The 21,119-nt window shown below is 35.0% G+C and overlaps 2 protein-coding genes across 5 annotated transcripts in view; one reads left to right on the top strand and one right to left on the bottom strand.

Annotated features, from left to right (window-relative positions):
* Positions 1 to 16,992, top strand: part of LOC120082970 (protein NAP1) — a 28,231-nt gene extending 11,239 nt beyond the window's left edge. Inside the window, exons 12-24 of one of the 4 annotated variants that reach the window (XM_039038426.1) lie at positions 1,931 to 2,063; positions 2,721 to 2,831; positions 2,907 to 2,985; positions 3,764 to 3,957; positions 4,602 to 4,747; positions 7,330 to 7,411; positions 7,541 to 7,651; positions 12,006 to 12,131; positions 12,253 to 12,392; positions 13,107 to 13,203; positions 14,755 to 15,746; positions 15,935 to 16,147; positions 16,344 to 16,992. In XM_039038426.1, the coding sequence (XP_038894354.1) occupies positions 1,931 to 2,063; positions 2,721 to 2,831; positions 2,907 to 2,985; positions 3,764 to 3,957; positions 4,602 to 4,747; positions 7,330 to 7,411; positions 7,541 to 7,651; positions 12,006 to 12,131; positions 12,253 to 12,392; positions 13,107 to 13,203; positions 14,755 to 15,746; positions 15,935 to 16,147; positions 16,344 to 16,836 (2,917 nt within the window). In that variant the 3' untranslated portion in view covers positions 16,837 to 16,992. Of the gene's footprint in view, positions 1 to 1,930; positions 2,064 to 2,720; positions 2,832 to 2,906; positions 2,986 to 3,763; positions 3,958 to 4,601; positions 4,748 to 7,326; positions 7,412 to 7,540; positions 7,652 to 12,005; positions 12,132 to 12,252; positions 12,393 to 13,106; positions 13,204 to 14,754; positions 15,747 to 15,934; positions 16,148 to 16,343 lie in introns of those variants that run through there. The other 3 variants (XM_039038425.1, XM_039038427.1, XM_039038428.1) reach the window with 3 other exon arrangements.
* Positions 16,993 to 17,919: 927 nt separating this feature from the next.
* LOC120083365 (sulfiredoxin, chloroplastic/mitochondrial) lies at positions 17,920 to 20,857 on the bottom strand. Its single transcript, XM_039039096.1, has 5 exons — positions 20,703 to 20,857; positions 20,448 to 20,611; positions 19,211 to 19,244; positions 18,460 to 18,553; positions 17,920 to 18,119 (listed from the first exon to the last, which is right to left on the bottom strand). The coding sequence occupies exons 1-5, from the start codon at positions 20,842 to 20,844 to the stop codon at positions 18,104 to 18,106; spliced, it is 450 nt and encodes a 149-aa protein (XP_038895024.1). The 5' UTR covers positions 20,845 to 20,857; the 3' UTR covers positions 17,920 to 18,103.
* Positions 20,858 to 21,119: the final 262 nt, after the last annotated feature.

Genomic DNA, 21,119 nt, shown 5'->3' with positions numbered 1-21,119 from the left:
TGAAGAACTTGAAGCAAATGATAAAGAAGACGTGATTCTTGAACGATTCTCTTTGGAAGGTAATTTTTTAGTGATTGGTCCTTTGAATACGGTTTTGAATGAGCTTGAAGGAAACATCTTTTTGGGTTTATGGCCGATGGAGAAGTTCATTTTGGTGGCAATATTGAATTTTTTGTCCCAACTTTATCCCTTTGATCATAATATTTTTGTTCAAAACGTAGGAGGTTGGTTTGGTCATATTCCGTTGAACAAGTTTATTTCGTTCCTTGTTTGCTTCATAAAATTTTTCTTTTTAAAACTCGAGGACGAGTTTTCTTTTTGGAGGGGTAGAATGATGTAAGAAGAATAGGTTAATTGGGTAATTAGGTAATATTCTAGGTTAATTCCCTTTTTACCCCCACTTGTAATAAAACTCTATAAATAGGAATCTTCCCCTCTTGTATCAAACACATTATTCATTCTAATAAAAGATTCACAATCTTGGTTCTTGGAGATTTCTCTCCTTGAGGCTACTTAGGCTACATCAAGTCACTTTAGCATAATCATCAAACTATATATGCAATTAAAAAAGTCTAATGGTCTATCTGTTAGTATTTAACAGTACTGTTTGTTACGAAATCAATACGTAAAGAATACAAAAAATGTAAAAGAATAGAGAAGATCAACACACAAATTTACATGGTTCACTAACAATGTGTTAACTACGTCCACGGGATGAAGGGAGAATAATTTTATTAGAGAGTGTTACAGAATTACAGAATGAATAGCGCCTCTAAGATTAGAGAGTTTATATAGTGCACTTGTCTAAACCCATACTTGATCATACGAGGCGCCATATAATAAGTTCAAGACATTCCAACACTGTTAGTAATAAGGGATCATTTAAACCTATTTTCAAAAACTAAGGAGAGATTCTTTGGAGATACGCTACTCGGTCTCTCTTATGGTGCCTTTTGGAAAGAAAGAAATAGTAAAATTTTTTAAGACAAGTTTGCTTCTTTTGATTCTTTTTGGACTTTTGTTCAATATACAACCTCTTGGTGGTGCACAAACTACACCAAATTCTTTTGTAATTACAGCCGTTTGATGATTTTTAACAATTGGAAGGCTCTCTTGTATTAGTCTTCTAGGAAGGGGTTCTCTCAACCCATTGTCCTTAGGCTGTGTTCTTTTGTTGTGTTGGAATATATCTGTTTGTTTCCTACAAAAAGAAAGGGTCCATTTTAAAAACTTAGGGACCAAATGTATCTAATACTAAAAACTCAAGGACTAAAAAGGTAATTTTTCCCTTTTTATATACAATCATATGCATTAATTGTGCTCTGCTAGAGCTCATTATGTGCATGCTAATTTGTTAAGAAGTTCAAGCAAACTTTCTTGGAGGGTTGTAGTAGAATTCCTTCATTATCTCTTTCTTAAAAAAAAAAAAAAAAAAAGAGAGAAATAAATAAAAAGAATTCCTTCATTATTTGGTATTGATCAATAAACAAACATCAGCCACACGTTTGAATAATGTGGTTTGCTTGATGGTTCTGGATAGGAGATGGGTAGTAAAGTGCCTAGCATAGTAAACTGTGTAAGATTGTGTAGAAGTTAATCTGTTAATGTTAGGGAACCCATTCATGTGTGTTTTGTAAGTTTAATTCATGGGAGTGTTTTGTTTGAAAAATAGTAAGCCTTATTCAGGCAGGTTTGAATAAATAGTAGACCTTATCCGGAGGTCCATTCTTGATGGGAAATCGAAAAACCTTAATTAATTAATTATTATTATATATTTTTATGCTGAAAAATTTCCCTGATCTTGTCTTCATACATTCCTCGATGAGTTTTGAATTCTTTTACCCCCCATGCCCTCCCCCTCCCCTCCCCCTTTCATGTTTGTTGCAAACATCATGAAGCTGATGATGCAATAATTCCTTGTGCATTACAGTGAGATCCAGGAACAAGCAATAGTGTCTTGTGATGCCATACATCATGAGAGGAGAATATTTCTCAAGCAGGAGATAGGAAGAATGGTGATATTCTTCACTGATCAACCGAGTTTATTGGCCCCTAATATTCAGGTATTCTTCTCCCTTTTTTTGGATAAGTTAAAAACTCATTCTAAAATGTCTTCAAGTTAAATTGACAGACAAAAATTAAGGGCATGGCTTTGTATTAAATTAACCAAAAACATTATTGTTATATAGTGTACCTCGCACAGAGTGCACTAGTAACCAAACTGTGGTTCTCAAGCCCAAGTGTCGTTCATTTTAGAATACATTGACAATTGATCCCAAAAATACAAAAGAAACCTATAATAATAATATAAATAATAATGATAATAACTTAAAAAAAAAAAAAACCAAAGAATGAGATAAGGGACGAGAGAGAAGGAGTAATTAAAAAATATAAATTAAGATAACCTACGGGTAGGTTTGGTTTTAGGATGCCTGGACTTCCTAAGCCCATCCTCCAAACAAGGACTGGGCTTGGGAGCCTAACCCATCTAAGCTTAACTCTTGAAACAAACAGCTCCTTAGTGCTTCCTTCCAGCCATGTTATATATTTTCATATTTGAAACTTTCTGCAATCTCATAATGAAAAAAGAACCTTCTTATTTGTGGACCATTTTCACTTAAATAGCACTACACACCACTTAATCCAGATTTGACTGGTACTTCAAAACATACTGATGCATTAATTCTTACGTGTTTCGCTAATATCAATATTTATGACAGATGGTGTATTCTGCATTGGCTTTAGCACAATCTGAAGTGACCTGGTATTTTCAACATGTGGGAATTGCATCCTCAAGATCCAAAACTGCCAGGACTATACCAGTGGACATAGTAAAGTGCTTCAACCCTGTAAAATTCCTCTACCAAAATGTCAAGTGTTTGATTTCAACTAAATTTTGTTTGCAGGATCCTAGTGATCCAACTATTGGATTCTTGATAGATGGAATGGATCGCCTTTGTTGTTTAGTACGCAAGTATATTGCAGGTGGGTCAATGCATTATGCATCTGAACAGCTATTTTAAGTCATAGATTATTGTGAACAAAATGTATTACTCTCCACATAATATGTACCAAATATAGCTGTTGTGGTTAAATTGATTTTCCTACTGTTCATAAATAAATGTTAAGAAGGAATAAGCAGCTTACACCTTTGAGGTGAGTGACATTCGAATATGGTGTTGGCGGTATCACAATTAACCAAGCATGTTCTTACATTTTTTGTTCTAAGAAACAAAAAATAGTTTTGAATTACAATGGTAGGATTCCACTTATTTTTCATTCATTTCAATTGTAATAGTCACCTACTGAATTTCACCAATCAAACTAATATTCAAATCCATTGGTAAAGGAAAAATGGACTTAAAGATGATTAAATCTATCTAAGAATATGTTGGGATTATTAAAAATTAGAATATTTGAGATATATTATTTATTAGATAACAAGTTTGTTTGAGTTGAGTAAATGGAGGTAGAGAATCAGACAATAGATATATTATAGAAATGGTCTTTGGGGAGAACTAAGTTCTCGAATAGGTTGTAATTCTAGTAACACGTAGAATGGTTTCAATCTCTAGGTGGTCACCTATGTAAGATATTAAAATCCTAATGATTGAAGGTGAGGTGGTTGTCTTGGAAAGAGTTAGTAAGCAGGTCTAGATACTCTTAAGATAGATACACAAACAAATAGCTACCAATAATATAAGCGCTCTAATGTGTATTTTTTTTTTTTTTTTTTGACAAATTTATATATGTTTGTGTGCAGCAATTCGAGGTTATGCATTATCATATCTTTCTTCTTGTGCTGGTAGAATTCGGTTTTTGTTGGGCACTCCTGGGATGGTGGCTCTTGACTTAGATGCCAGTTTAAAGGGACTTTTTCAGCAAATTGTTCTTCACCTTGAAAGCATACCTAAACCCCAGGGTGAAAACATATCTACACTTACATGTGATCTCTCAGTAAGGAATCTTGGAAACAGCATCTGAACTTTATTCGTACATATTGTAGTAATCATAAAAAAGATGGAGTTTCTAGACATTTTTTTCCTAATATTACAGACCTTATTTGGTTGGTTATTTGGTAAGTGCTGGATTTTATTTTTATTTTTAAGAAACATAAGTGGCTGTGCGCTTTGTTAATAGAATAATCAAAAGGAGCATTTTGATGCAGCCTGTTCCAAAAAAGGCAGCAAAGCCTCAATAGCTCCACTCCTTGCATTTCCTCCGTAAATTGTTCTTATTTCTCTTAGCCACCATTTTTCTGTTGAATTTTCTATGAGTTTTTCTCCTTAAAACATTTTGCTAATTGTATTGAATAGGAAAAACAATTAGTTTAATGTCTAAGAGGTTAAATTATTTTAACTTTGGAGTATCACTATTTCTATTGGTTTGAACCTTCCAAGTGTTCTAAAGAAAAAAAAAATAATTTTAAAGAAGCCAATAAGATTAACCAGACGTATGGTATATACAATTAAGGTAATTTAAGTTGAATATTTTTTGTGTCTACAGTGCTTGTTCAATATTCATCATTCTTATGTGCTAGCAGATATTTATCATTCTTATGTGCAAGCAGATTTTGAAATGGTTGTTCTCTCCATTGATAGGATTTTCGGAAGGATTGGCTGTCAGTATTGATGATTGTCACATCTTCTCGGTCTTCTATTAACATTAGACACTTGGAGAAGGCAACTGTTTCCACTGGGAAAGAGGGCTTATTATCCGAAGGAAATGCTGCATATAATTGGTCCAGGTTCTCTATCTACCTATAACTCTGAATTGTAACTGGCTTGTAACCGCACCATTGTTTGAGTTTCGTTGATCAAAATTCTATTGAACTTTGAGTAATCTAATCTAACATTTGATATGTTCAATTTCTTGCATGATAGTATCTTTCTTAAGAGTGTCTTGTTGCGTGATTTTTTTTACAGCATACAAAACTGCACATAGTGTCAAGTTTTGACATAGTGAACTGTGTTTGAGTATTGTCCTTAGGATTGGCTTTCTAATCTGACGTACCGTAGTTACTAACCCTTTATTTTATCTAGAGAGCCTAACAGAAAAGTTTGATTAAACTAGAACTACTCATACTCCTAAGTTAAGGTGACAATTAGAAAAGATGCCTTAGAAAAGTGATTTTATGCATTCAACAATAAACTAAATCAATTAAATAGACTACTTTTATAATGCAATAAACATAAGCCAAGAAGATGTTATTATTGTTATTAACTTTTTCTCCCAAGCTAGTTAATTCTCCCACTGATTTGTAAAATCAACCTCCTAGTCTATTTCCTACGAACAAGCAAGGCATTAACAAAGTTTTTGTTAGCAATTCTTAATAGTATCCTTGATCTCTCCCATCTGTCACTTCAAGTAGACCGTTCCTATCTGTCACTATAGGAACTCAGGACTCTCTTTAGTAAAGTAATTAACAACTTCTACTAGAAAATCACCACTTCTGTGCAACATTTTACTTACAATCATGCATTTGTTGTTCTAATCTAAATTTCACCCTCTTGAGCTAAAACTTAAACAAAGTAAGAACTAAGAAGTTAATCTTTGATCAAGAAATTAAAAGCATTAAGCATACAAACACATGAATGAATTGTTGCAATTTGAAATAACTTATTAATTAAATCAAGAAATGGAAACGTCTAAAACAATACATCAAATCTCTAAAATAGAGTTTCTTCATTCAATATCACAAACAAAAACTTCCCTACAAAGTTAAAAGACTACTAAATTAAAAAGGGGAAAAAGAACCCTAAACGAAACGTACCAAGCTCGTTGCCATTATGGAGTCTGCAATCTTGAGTCTTGATTCCATTCCTTGGCTTTCAAGAATACTCTTTAAATCTTCTGAATTGAGCATAAATTGAGCAGGATTTTTTCCTCTTCAATTGGCCTCCACAAATTCAACAGAAAAATAAGAATATATAGAAGACCCTTAGCAACGTCTCGATGCTGTCTATAAAAAGTCAGGAATTTCCCTCAGAAAACACACGTGTGCCTCAACCTTGATTTTGTATCAACATTCCTAATGCCTCATCGCTATAGGCAACGTCTCGACAATACCCTATCGGGTCTAATGACTTGGGTGCTTGCATTTTTCAGCAAGACGTTGTGTATATCATTGACCCAATCCACTTGGGAATTCTTCTTACAACACTCTCTTATATGTCTTTTTAGCTCAATTTATCCATATTTTTTGTGCAAATAATCATTATTGCTCAAATTGCTCGAATCCTATGCTATAATATAAACAATTAAACTCGTGAAAGTATTGATTTTAATCCAAAAACTAGCTAAAACTACAGCCTAAAAATAACGTATTTTGTGTGCTATCATGTCTCATCGATAATATTCAATCTTCATTCTAAAGAATGGAGTTATAGTTAGGTTAAAGTTAAAAGTATTAACTTATCCTATTTTATGCTTTATGGAGTATAAGTTGTGAAACTAGAATACAACCTGTCTAAAAATCGGAGTAATGGAAAAATGGTGATAAGGCTGCAGAACTGGAAGGTATCTAAAATCTGTATGATCATGAACAATGGAAGACTCCAAATATCCTTGGTCAAAGAGACAGACACATGACCTTCCTTGAAAAATATATGTACTATATGTTGTACAATTGTGTCCTTAAGTTCCAAAGAGATCCATCCACAATACATTCTTTATTCTTTTTACTATTTTTAATATAAAATGCAAGGCACAATAAATTGTAATAACCCTTTTGAGTCAGTGTGAAGCACAAAAAGAAAGCAGGTTTTTTGGCACCCAATAGAAAAATGTAGATATTATATATATATAAGGATTAATGAATATTTTAAAATATTAGAGGTTTTGTAAGTGACTATACGAAAAAGAGAAGATTTCTGAAGGATATTTTTAACTTCTGTTAAAAAATTCAGAAAATATGAAAAGAAAACCCAGTGAGGTGTGAGCCTCATGTAAAAAATATGATTTGGCTAGAACATAATTGGAGAAGTTTTGGTATAAATTCCTTTTGATCAGGAGGTTGAGCTCTACATTCAATTTAATACCTTTGGGTATTCGTATGTTCTGATATGATTCTTGTATGAAGGTAATTGGAAGTTATTTGTATTTCATTCTTTCTTTGTGCTTCTGCCTTGTATGATTTTTTAGCTGGCCCTTTCTTCAGTGGAGTCGTATTGCGCCTCTTAGGCGTTAAGGCCACTGTCTTTTGTACTTCCATCAATTTTAATGAAAAACTTTTTATCACGTTGAACAAAATGAAATAAGTAACGGGATGAACATTATTCAGCCACTTGTAGCACAAAATGTTGATATTCATATTCTGTATCATAGCAGATGTGTTGACGAGCTAGAATCCCAATTATCAAAGCACGGAAGTCTTAAAAGACTATACTTCTACCACCAGCACCTTACAGCAGTGAGTTCTTGTTTTCAAGAACTGTATGGTTCTTATTACCTATATATTTGGAGTTATAGTTTGAATGTTATGCTTAATTTGTAAAGGCACTGATAATTTTCTAATGAATATGCCTCTATTTTTCGAAAGGTCTTTAGAAATACAATGTTTGGACCTGAAGGGCGACCTCAACATTGCTGTGCATGGCTTGGCATTGCCAGTAGTTTTCCCGAGTGTGCTTCACCAATTGTTCCAGAAGAGGTAATTGTTAAACACATCTTCCTTCTTATAAATCCTCCCTTCTGGGATTAGGGCAGTCCTTGACCCTTAATACTACTATATTTTCTTTGCTGTATTGTGGGGTATTTATCTCAAGAGGAATAGTAGAAATTTTAGGGGTTGAGAGGTTATGGGAGAAGGTCTATAGACTAAACTGAGTAAAACGGTGCTTTGTTTTACACCAGGAAAAAGCCATATATAATACAGAGTCCATGAAATGATTAAAGGTAGAGATCCATGAAAAAGATGTCTATTCCTTGCACCCCATAAACTCCAAAGAAATCATACAAGAGAGCCAACCAAATCAATTTCTTTGTACCATCAAAAGGATGACCTACCAACAAGCAAGCTAATGCATCAGAAATAGAATTAGGGCATGTGAAAGACCAACCAAAAGCAGGCAAAATAGTAGCCCAAAATTAGCAGCAAAGGAACAGTGAAAAAACAAGTGGATCGGAGATTCAGCTTGATCACAACACATGACACCAGGAAGGAGAAAGAGCCATATAAGACATGTGACGCTGTAAGTGGTTTGCAGTATTAATGACACCCCACCTAAGCTTCCAAAGAAATTTTTTAATCCTTTTTGGATAATTGTCTTTCCAAATGACTGAATAAAGATCAGACAAAATTGAATCCATGGTACCTACCAAATCAGCCATCAGAGATTTAATAGTAAATGTCAAAGAGGAATCAAGGAGCCATATCCAAACGTTAGGAGAGGATCAAATATTGATAGAAAGCAAATGATTGGACAAAGAGGCCCATTCTAAAATTTCCATTTTTGTAAGATGACGTCTTAGGCTTAAATCCCAGCATTAGTGGATGGAACCCACACATTAGCCACAGCGGCCTCCGATTGTTGAGTGATATGGTAAAGCCTCGGGTACGTTGTGGAAAGGACACCACAATCAAGCCAGGAGTCATGCTAAAAGGAAGTAGAAATACCATTACCAATCTGAAGACGAATACGAAAGGCAATCAAATCAATAAAATGACAAATAAACCTTCAGGGAGCTTTACAAGAACCACGATATATCGAAGTTGGCCAAATACACTTAGAAGAATAATATTTAGCCACAATAAGGTTTCTCCATAACATATCACGTTCAGATAAAAAAGGTTAAGTCTATTTCGCAAGAAGAGCAGAATTACGATGCTGAAAATTTCTAATACCAAGGCCACCCAAAAGCTGAGGATGCTAAGAAATCACCCAATTCACATTATGCATACCTCTATCACCACTGGTACCTTTCCAAAAGAAGTCCTGAATCATCTTATCAAGGCAGTTAATGATGGACATAGGAGCCTTAAATTAAGAGAAATAATAAATAGGGAGATTTGAGAGAGTAGCCTATATAAGCGTGTGTCTATGACCTTTTGAAATGTATGCGCACTTCCAATTATGAAGTTCATGTTGAAATCTCTCCACCACCGGATGCCAGAATTTCACAAAGCTAGAATTGCCACGCAATGGAAGCCCAAGGTAAGTAGTTGGCCAGAGACCCCTTTTTGTTAGAGTCAGATACATGAATGCGAAGAAGCTCACTCTTAGTGGAATTAATTCGAAGACTTGAAGCACATTAAAAAATACGAACAATATCAAATAAGTGTTGTATGGCCTGCCGATCAGCAACGAAAAACAATAGAGTATCATTTGCAAATTGTAAATGATTCAGAGAAAAATTTGAATTTCCAATAGGGTGAGCAACAGTAAGACCCAAGAGGAGCTATGATCAATAGACGACTCAGGCAATCAACAAGTAAAATAAATAAGAAGGGAGAAAGAGGATCTCCTTGTCTGATACCACGAGATGTAATAATCTTCCCATGGAGGAAACCATCAATAATCATGGAGTAATATGCACTAATGGCATAACCTCTGATCCATTGACGCTAAAGACAAACCAAACCTTTAACCGCAAGCACAAAGTCTAGAAAATCCCAATCTTCAATGAGCTCATTAGCCATCAGTGAAGCATCAAGAATTTTCCAGTTAGCCACGAAAGCAAGCTGATTTTTAGCTACAATAGAAGAGAGAACCATCTTAAGACGATTTGAAAGGACACGAGCCAAGATTTTGTAGGCACAAGGGATGAGACTAATTGGTCAATAGATTTAGAATCCACTTTCTTAGATATCAAGCAAACATAGTTTCATTCAACTTAACATATATAACCCCAGAGGTATAAAAATCATGAATCAGGTGCATCATATCAGATTTAATAGTGGTCCAAAAGAATTTAAAAAATTCAGCAGTAAAACCATTAGGGCTAGGAGATTTACTGGTGCCAAGAGAGGAGATAGCTAAGTATACCTCCTCTTCAATAAAGGGGCGCTCTAAATCAGCAGCTTGCGAGAAGGTAATTGGGCACCAATCTAGGTTGGTTGGAAGAAATCGCTGAGTTGTCTTTAGTAAAAAGAGATGAGTAGAAATCAAGAAATTCAGCCTCAATATCTTGAGCAGTTATTAAACTAGTACCACCCCTTGATAGAATTTCAGTAATTGTACTGTTAGACCTCCCATTATTAATACATATAAAAGGAGGGGTAGAGGGGGAATTACACCAAGGATAGGGAATTAAAGGGGCCTAACCGTATGGAGAGAGGAAGGGAATAATGAGGAAAATGGAAATAACAGAATGGAGAGAGAAGAGGGGACCACTAAGACTCTTTAAAAGCAGGGGTGATGAAGGCAAAGGCAGGGAACAATTTTGAGGAGAGCCAAAGCTGAGGCAGTTCTTGAAGGAGAGAATTCCAGCCCTCTCAAATTGGCTGGGTAGGTGTTTCTTTTTTCATTTCTTGCTGCACACCTCCTTGGTTTGCCGTGAGGAGATCTTCACTATCTTTTCTATTTTTCTACTTTGTGTTTACTGCATATTTTCTCTATTTCAATAATATCACTATCAGAGCTCTTGGTCTGTTCTTGTCCTATCTTGTTGGGTTTGCTGAAGTGTAGGAATCAGATACCTAACACGTACTTTTACCACCGCGGGCAGCAACAATTCTATGAAAGAAACAGGTATTTTCATCCCCGTCAAGCAGCCATTTTAACTTACATTGTTGTTGCCGATAGATATGATCTTGAACGGTCAAAATTTCAATCTGATCACGAAGCAAACGTTGTCGAATAATCTGTTCCTCATTTAGTAGAGCTCTATCCTCCATCTCATCCAGATGTGTTGATTGAGCAACAAGGGAGGGCAGATTTGAAGCTTCATTATGATGATTAGTGTTCCATTCATGAATAACAGATTTCAGTCCTTGTAATTTCATCATGAAACCATGACCAGGCCAATCAGTAATTGGGTGAAGGTTCCACCAATCCAATCCTCCACCAAAGTATGAAAAGATGGAATTTTGAGCCATGAATTCTCAAATCTGAAGGGACAAGGACCCCGAGTAATATTACCTCAATGGAAGCTTGGTTTCTCACTTCTACAACTATATAGATATGCCAAATGAAATACACATCAGAATATAAGCTGAATTCCGGTCCCCCCAACTTGGTGGGAACCAGCTTCATGATCACAGAAGAAGAATGGCAAGCCAGTTGTGTACATGGCTTAATATTATGATGTGAAGACTTCTGAAGGAAAGATTGGGGCATCTAATTTGAGAGCCCTACCTTCTGGCCTTCTCTAGAATGAAACTTTATGGTCTTTATACAACTTTCTCCATAACGAAAACTGATAGCAACTTCCCTTCTTGCTGCCTTATTTTCCATTCTTACCCTCAACTTCTTATGTCTTCTTATTATGTGTAATGAGAGGCCTAAAAGTAGCCCCTCCCAAGATCCCAACTTGGGGCCAAGGTGAAAGTGTGGGAACTGCTGTAAGTCAATGTGTGCCTGCTCTAACGTGGCCTTCTTTGTTTCTTTACTTTGCCATTGGAACTTGGAACAGTACCATACACCTTCAAATCCTCTCAACTGGAATGAGAAGTATATGGTAAATGTTAATGTACATATACAACACCGTTTTAAAATCTTGTGAAGGATTAACTGAAGGTTTGTTGGATTGAAGGTTGATGTTGATGTTTCTTTTGTAATAGAAACATTTAAGGTTGTTGATGTTGATATCTTAAAAGTAGAGAATGGGTGTTAAAAATGAGAATTCTTAGATTATTCCTCATTTCCAGATGGATATCTGTCTGTATATGTTAACAATATGTCTTTAGAGACATCTTGTAGTGGTGATGGGATGAGCCTTATGATGATTATTATCTTGGGGAGTTTTATTTGGTTCATATTCATATCCACCTACGATTTCATTTCCTTATTGCATACTCAATCAAATATTTCGTAGAAGCATTTGTGATTTGAAGTGCATGGCAGGTCACCAGAATTGGCAGGGACGCTGTACTCTATGTAGAATCTCTAATTGAGTCTATTATGGGTGGTTTGGAGGGATTAATTAATATCCTTGACTCTGAAGGAGGATTTGGTGCCCTAGAGATTCAGGTACTTGTATATTGTGATATCCAACATTTGAGGCACCATTATCATTTGCTTAATCAAATTTCTTTCTTCATTTATTTTTGTAAATAATCATTCCTGAGCCTAATGCTTTAAGAAATTTCAGCTTCTGCCAGAGCAAGCAGCTTCTTTTCTAAATTATGCTTCGAGAGCTGCAATTCCTTTGACTAAATCTCCAAAAGGAGCAGCTGGTTTTCCCTTGCCTGGCTATGAAAGCTATCCTGAAAATAATGGTTCAATCAAAATGTAAGCTGTTTTCTTTGTTATAACTTTGGCTTGTTCCTTTGTTTTAAAATTTTCAAGGAATTGGTGGTCTTAAAAAAATATTCCAATCCGCTGATGACCTAACTTGAAAGGAATCAATAAATATTTTACAGTATGTGCAATTTTGTGGCACAGTGGGGTTTTTGGGTTGAGAGAGAAATAATGGAATCTTCAGGGGGCGGGAGAGGTCTTCTAACAACATTTGGTCCCTTGTTACATTCTATGTCTCTCATTGGGCGTGCCAAAGCCCTTTTGTAATTAATTACCCTCTTAAGTCTTATTTTCTTGACTGGAGCCCCTTTGTATAGTTTGACTCCCTTTTGTGGTTTTTTTGTTTGTTTGTTTGTATGATTGTATATTCTTCATTTTTTATTTTCTATATAAGTTCAGTTATTCATGAAAAGAAAGAAAAAAACCCACATAAATTTGATAGACTTTATTGCTTTTGGGGTAGCATTAAAGATATTAACCTGTGAAGTGGTTTAGCAACGGATTCTTTTTGGCTAGTAATACATGATTCAAAGTTTGCTCAGTTTGGTGAATGATATTGTCTAGAAATTTTATGCTCTGTTTTTACTGTTTCCTATGCTCTGTGTTTCTTATGGAAAAGAAGGGGAAAAAAAACCATCTTTTGATGCGTTGTTAATTTTATCATTCAATCAAATGAAGTCAGTCTTATAACATTTCCTCTGACAGGCTTGAAGCTGCAATGCAAAGGTTGACCAATCTATGCTCTGTTCTGAATGATATGGAGCCTATATGTGTTCTAAATCATGTTTTTGTTCTGAGGGAGGTATGATATGATTGCTTTTCACATCTTTTCTTTTTCCTTATCCAGTTTTCCCGTCCTTTATAATATGGGAGTAATGTCACAGTTCCAACGAGCATTTAAAATCAGCTCCACGCTTCTTTATACCCTTTCTCTGAGAAAGCAGCCAAATTGGACCAGACAGCTTTTTCTAGTACATGGCAAAAAGAACAAAAGAATTTATTAATATTCTAGTCCATGCCCTACCTGGTATGATTGATTTTTTATTTTTAGACATTAAAGGACAAATTATATGATAACAAGAAGAATAACAGATTATCTTATAGTATACTTGATCTCATCGTGCTGACTGCTAAGAGATATATTGAGAGAGTACATGTTATTTTGGACGCTTCAATAAAATAACATCAGATTTTCTAAATTATTGACTAGAATGTCCTCGTCAGGAAAGAGTTCTTCTAAGTATATACGAAATTGAATCGACTCCCTAATTCATCATCTCTTAGTACGGGAATCTTCTGAATTTCTCCCTGAAGCCTAAGTCTTATATATCATGGTCTAATGTGGTTAAAGTCATTCTCTGAAATTTGGTTTGAAAGAAACCAACGACATGGTTTGATTGTTTGATGCTGCTCGAGTTAAAGCCTCCTCGTGGTGTTCTCTTTCCAAGTTTTTTGCAGAATTTTCGATTCAAGACCTATGTTTAAATTGGAATGCCATTATTTTTTCTAGCTTAGTCACGTTGTTGTATTCTTGCTTTGCTTTTATTTAATTGTATTTTGAGCATTAGCTACTTTTCATTAATTCAATGAAAAGTTATGTTTCTGTTTAAAAGAATAATAATAATAAAAAGAAAACAAATTATTTTCAGCACCGATAATATTTGATTGTTATAGAATTGACTATATTTGGTAGTCAATGAACTCATGAGATTTAATAAGTTGGTGATCGAAGGAATTGAAAACATATGGTTTAATAAGCCAAGTTGGCAATTTCCAAGGAATTGACAACATTTAGTAGTCAAGCAACTCGTGAGATTTAATAATTTGACTTTGAAACCATGACCTCAGTTTAATACAAGGATGCTCATGAAGTTTGGAAGTTTGGCTCGATAAAAATAATAGTTTTTTTTTAGAGTCCTAGGTTAGGTGATGAAGTTTGGGAGGTGGAGAGGTTTAATGCCTCCCTGTGGGCTTCGGTCACTAGGTTTTTTAGTATTTATGATCTTAGCTCGATTTTGTTGGATTGGAGTCTCTTTTTGTAGTTTTCCAAGGTTTCTTCTTTTGTTGGGTTTTGTTTTTTATTATATGCTCATGTATATTCTCTCATTATCCTCAATGAAAATTCGGTTTCTTGCCCAAAAAAAAAAAAATAATAATAATAATAAAAAATAAATAAATAAAAATAAGCTCATGGAGTTAATTTCTTTGTTTTGTTATTTATACTATTATCTTTTCTTTAAACGTTACTGCTTTTGTATAGTAAACAATGTCAATTTTGATGATTCCTTCTGAATTGTGCATTATGTGAGAGAATCATGCGACTTCATGCTAGCTTACAAACTATTTGTTGCAGTATATGAGAGAATGCATCCTTGGCAACTTCAGGAGGAGGTTACTTGCTGTAATAAAAACTGAGAATGACCTTCAGCGACCTTCTGTTTTAGAATCTTTGATTCGTCGGCATATCAGCATTATCTATCTTGCAGAGCAGCATATTAGCATGGACCTTACCCAGGGAATACGAGATGTTTTCCTTTCTGAGGCTTGCTCTGGTCCAGTTTCATCTTTGCACTCATTTGAGAAGCCAGCAGAGCAACAAACAGGATCGGCAGCTGAAGCTGTCTGTAACTGGTACATTGAAAACATCATCAAGGATACTTCAGGTGCTGGAATTCTATTTGCTCCAGTTCACAAATGCTTCAAGAGTACAAGGCCTGTGGGTGGATATTTTGCTGACTCTGTCACAGATGCCAGAGAATTGCAAGCCTTTGTTCGGATATTTGGTGGCTATGGAGTGGATAAGCTAGAGCGTATGCTAAAAGAACATACAGCTGCACTTTTAAACTGTATCGACACATCATTGAGGTCTAACCGTGAGGTGCTAGAGTCAGTTGCTAGCAGCCTGCATTCTGGTGATCGAGTTGAAAGAGATGCATCCATTATGCAAATTGTAGACATGGAGACAGTAATTGGATTCTGTATTCAAGCAGGTCTAGCTCTGGCTTTTGATCAGAACTTAGCTGAAGCAGCTGGAATTGTTCTCGAAGATAGTGCACCCTTGATTCATTCATTATTAGCTGGTTTTGTTAAACATATACCCGATGCATTACCTGAAAGAAAGGATATTAGGAGGATGAGAGAAGTGGCCAACAGTGTTGCAGTTATCTCTGATCATGATTCACAGTGGATAAGATCTATTTTGGAAGATGTAGGGGGTGCAAATGATGGTTCGTGGGCTTTGTTACCATATTTATTTGCCTCCTTCATGACTTCTAATATTTGGAATTCAACTGCCTTCAATGTTGATTCGGGAGGCTTCAACAATAATATTCATTGCCTGGCAAGGTGAAATGACATATTTGTTAATCTTACAACAACTGTTTCCAAGTTCAAACACCCGTGAACTTTTTTGACTACATCTTCCATCCTAACTCATAGTATTAGCTTGTTGTTCTAGCTCCGAAAACTTAGCCTTATGTTCAATCTGGATTCTTTTTTAAACTCTTGCAAAACTCAACTAAATCTTGTTACAGGTGCATCACTGCAGTGATTGCTGGAAGTGAGTACGTGAGATTGGATCGTGAACACGAGCAGAGGCAGTCTTTTCCAAATGGTCATGCTGGTGGAACATTGAATTCTGAAGCGGACAGTCCTACATCGGTTGAAGCAAGCATAAAGTCTACAATGCAGCTCTTTGTAAAACTTGCTGCTGGAATTATTTTAGATTCATGGAGTGAAGCTAACAGGTAATCTATTTTTGCATATTTATTTCTTAGCTTATGTTCCGAGGGCAACTGTTTGTTTGAATGTTAAAAACCTGCTCAATTTGAAGTTTTAAGTTTTCTCTACATTCAATTTAGAGTGCCCTTTAACGTGTAAGCATTTTCGGTATCATTAATCGACATCATATGTAGGTTGGGTACTAACTTCTTTTTCCAACAGATCTCATCTTGTACCACAGCTTATCTTTCTTGATCAGCTTTGTGAGGTCTCACCTTACCTTCCAAGAAGCTCTTTGGAGCCGTATGTTCCTTACGCCATTCTACGTTCAATATATAGCCAGTACTATGCCAATTCTCCAGCACCATTGGCACTCCTCAGTCCATCCCCACGTTATTCCCCTGTCGTGTCACTATCTCATGGATCCCCTGCACCACGCCAGCCTCGTGGCGATGCTACTCCTCAGTATGGCAGTAGTGATTTGAGTTACTTCAAGGGATCAATGATGCATAGTCAGAGTTCTGTCTATGATCATGATGGCGGAAGCTCAAGAAGCATTGAAACTAAACACCGGAATGCCCGTCGTTCGGGCCCTTTGGATTACAGTTCTAGCCGGAAGGCGAAATATGTTGAAGGTTCAACTTCAGGCAGCTCAGGTCCTAGTCCCCTTCCAAGGTTTGCTGTCTCAAGGTCTGGACCGCTAGCGTACAAGTAAAACTGCCTTTGCCAAATAGTAATACATAAGTTATCCTTCCCCCCTTCTTTGTTCCATTTTCTTCTTCTGCCATTGTAGTTTGTATGAATTTTGTTAAAAATATACTTCTGAAGTTGCTACAGGTTCTATGATAGATTAAATATCAATCAAATGAAGTAGTTCCTTCGATCTTACTACTGTGTTTATGATTCTTCAAAACACTTTTTATCATCATTTTACAAAACTTTTCATATGAAATTTTCAAATTGATCAACTTTGTTACTTCAATCCTTGATCAACTGAAACTCTTAATCGAAAGAAGATTGACAGAATGAGATAGACTCTTGAAATCAAAGGCATCTACTTTGTTCCAGGTTTGACTTATCCTCTTCAAACACATCTTTCATTACCTTTGATGAAGAGTGTTGATAGATTGTAGATGGGAAAAGTTATCATTCAAATGAACTGTTCTGAAGGAGCCCCCCCCAGTCCCCATTTGACCCCATACCCTCCTCGATTTGCCAACTCTACCCACACGAATAGGATGCGTGCTTGTATGATGACATTGTCACTTTATTTCGTAGGTTAAAAAATTACCTTTATTCTGAACTCGTGAAAGTAATCATTTATTAACTTTAATTGATAATTATTTTGTTTCTATACTTTAAAATTTGTAACAATTTAATCCTTCGATTTTAATTAGTAACAACTTATTTCATGTATTTTATAATTTATAATGATTTAGTCTCTATCGTAAATTTTTTTATCAAAATTGTCAATTTTATTTACATAAAGACCTAGTCTTTATAGTTATAAATAAGTTTGATTTTTGGCCAATTTATCAATCTACACGAATAAGAAATTTTATTAAATCATACTAATATTTTTCACGATAGAAACTAAATTGTTACAAACTATAATAATTGTTATAAGTTTGAAAGTATACGATCTAAATTGCAATTAAAGTCTAGAGACTAAATTTGTTAATTTCGTTCAAGGACCAAAGTATATTTTAACCTTATTTGGTTCTACTATTACATAAAGTTTTCTATATACCTATAATATTAATCGAGAATGATCGTTTGTTGGTAAGCGTTTTAGAAATTGAAATGGAATCTATAAGTAATGGTTTATTTACATGTAAACTTTGACATTGAAATATTTCCAATCATTATATATACACATGCTTGTTTTAAGAATCCAGAAATAACTTTTTTATGGCATTAAAATCGATAAATAGTTTGATAGAACTTGCAAATTTACTACCAGAACGCAACCTATTGAAACTTCAACGTAGGTGGTGCCTGCAAGATGATAAAGGACACAGAAAAACAATGCATTCCAATATGAGAAGGGGGAAAAAATTAAGAACTAGAAACTAACCTTTATAAGGACATGTATGAGGGCGGCTTTGAAATGATTTAAATCACTTTTGTCATTTTCAAAATCACTCTAAAACACATTTTTGATAATTCAAAGTCAATATTTGTGGTGTGAAAATCATGTTTAAAAGTGTAAAATCAAATATTAGATTGATTTTGAATGACTAAAAGATATATTTCGGAATGATTTTGAATACGACAAAGTGACTTTAACCATTTTAAAATCACTCTTAAACATGCCCTGAGTTTTTGTTAAACAAACCTCAAGGTTTCTTTGGTTCCACGGCGAATTTTGCAGCGGATTGTAGGAAGCCCAAGGCGTTGATGAGCTTCGTAGCGATGACAACCAGAGAAACCTACAAAGCCATGGGAAGGAAATCTAGTCATCAAAATGATAAACTAGATGTAACATTAACGTACTAAAATAGAAAATGGACTTGAAATTGGAATGAAAATTTTATTTCAGTTTTCCAAACATGCTTTGGAAATAATCTTTGCTGCTAAAATAGACCAGGAAATCTGTAATGGCATAATTGGAAACAAAATCCGAATTTTCTCTAACCCTACTATTTGGTTGCCAAGAAAACTCAGAGAATATCAAAATTCTAGATAGGTGGCCTCATGGCTTGATCCTCTTTGTTATTAACATGACCCTTATTGACCATTAGGCCAACCTATCTTGGTTAGACTATTCCATTTTAGTTTCTATCTTTCAAATATCTCACTTTAGTATTTGTACTTTCCATAAATCTCAAAAATTGGTCATTAACTTCATAAAGATATTCATATTATGTCTTTTCTTGAATGAAATTTTTTTTTATCAAACTCCATAAAAATAACTTCACAATAACAGTAAGGGCTAATTTTACAGTTTATTGAAAGTAGAAAGATTAAATTTGGACTTTTGGAAGTACAAAGACCAATATAGAATGAATTGTAAAGTACATGATAGTTTAACCTAGAAACCTTACTACAAAATGAAATAATATAAATACTGATTAGGATAAACATACCATAATAAACTCCATCAACTTCAAGTACATCAATCTGCATCCACAACAGAGAGAATCAGTAACATCCTAATGCCCTTCTGTAAAATCTTTAGGGCACATGTTACCACTACAGCATAATAAATATCAGCCATTCACCTGATAAATATTTATTTGATATGCCTATTAGTATCTTCATGATTATAACAGGTACTAACAAATCAACAATATCAAAAGTAAATGATCCCCGTAGAAGGAAAGGGCATCTAATGCATTTAACATATGGACTTTAGCAGGCAAGGATCAAGTTCCTGAGCAAAAAATTCCTTAGTGATTAATTCACTGTATCCTAATTCTCTCAGTCCATGAGTCATTTTGCTACGTTTCCCACAATATTTACAACTGTAAACTAATTTTAATAATTAACTGACAAAATGACTCCATCGTGAGTCCTGGTGTTCAAGTTTGCCTGAACAATTAATGAAACTTTCATGGGAAATTTAGGACAGCTTGAGGGTTAGTTAACTGGGTCATATCCAAGGTTCTTTTTCTTGATGACTAATTCCTATCTAATCAAGTTCAATATTTGGAATTAGGACCAAAAGGTAGCTTTCATTGATTCACCTAACCCCAGAATCTGAAGGAGTAAAATATGGCTATCCACTATTCAACTTTTGAATATTTAAAATCACTCATCAGAAAGTTCTTGATAGGCTGATACCACATTGAAAGTTTCAGTCGGAAAAAGAATAAAGCATATGAATTCATCAGCAGCAGCTAAACGAATGAATCTGCAAGAAAACTATATGTTTCTATGAATACAAATTTGAACAGTTCTGAACATAAACTCATCAAAAAGCACAAGTTAAAATTGCTACATTATCCTCATTCTTCCCATCAAATTCCAAAGCTAACAAAAATTGTCACATTATAATCATTCTTCCAATCAGATTCCACAGCCTAAGTTAAATTCTTTTACAACCCTGCAAATGCCTCAACTAGTTGAGACGATAATAACCTCTACCAAAGATGAGAGGTTCGAATCTCCAACACACCCGGTGTTGAACTAAAGGGAAAAAGATTAACAGAATGCAGAATAATTACAATTGATTTCACTTACTCAAACCAAGCGCAGTAGAAAACAGCAAAAGAAATCATGGAAACCCAATATTATGGCCATTTCAGTGCATTGAATTTCGGGAAACAGAGTAAAAAGAAGTTCAATTCAGATATGATGAAGTGAAGAGGAGAAAATGCTCACGGGTACTTGAAGCCCAATTTCTTGTATACTGTCCATAAGTTCTTTGACTTTATCGGGGTCATTAGCTCTTGTCCTCATTAGAGGTCTACGTATCTTCTCCAGAGGAAGCTCCAGGATCATTGGGCCACTGCCGCTGCCACTCCCTGCTGATAATGGATGAGCACCTGCCATTTCATCGTCATGATACCCAATTCATCAACTGTTTAAGTGAATAAGGGAGGGGAAAACAATCAGATAAAAGATAGAGAGAGGAACCATTTGATGAAGCTGAAGCAGAGACAGTCCTTAAGCTGGAACTGAAACTTGGGAAGTTGAGAATGAAAAGATTAGCCATCAGCGACCGACAGTGCTTGCTCTCTCTCTCTGAGTCTGGACAATATGGAGAGAAGAAGTACATGGATCGATATTAACAGATCCATAACCATGGGATTAGAGAAAATGGGCCAATAAATCCATTTTTGTCTTCAATAACTGAATTTTGGCCCAACCCATTTTAGTAAAAGCTTGTGTGTTTTTAGAAAAATAAGGGTGTTTGGCTCACTAACCTGAGTTAGTTGAATGTTTAGTCCACTAATTTTAAATGTGGGTGGAGTTGAATTGGTTTATTTTACCAACTCATCCCAATTTATCTCAATTCTACCAACTCACTTCAACTCTCATCTTTCATTGTTT

The sequence above is a fragment of the Benincasa hispida genome, chromosome 8, assembly GCF_009727055.1.
Source record: "Benincasa hispida cultivar B227 chromosome 8, ASM972705v1, whole genome shotgun sequence".
Classification (NCBI taxonomy): Eukaryota; Viridiplantae; Streptophyta; class Magnoliopsida; order Cucurbitales; family Cucurbitaceae; genus Benincasa; species Benincasa hispida.
This window is presented reverse-complemented; position numbering and strand designations above follow the sequence as displayed.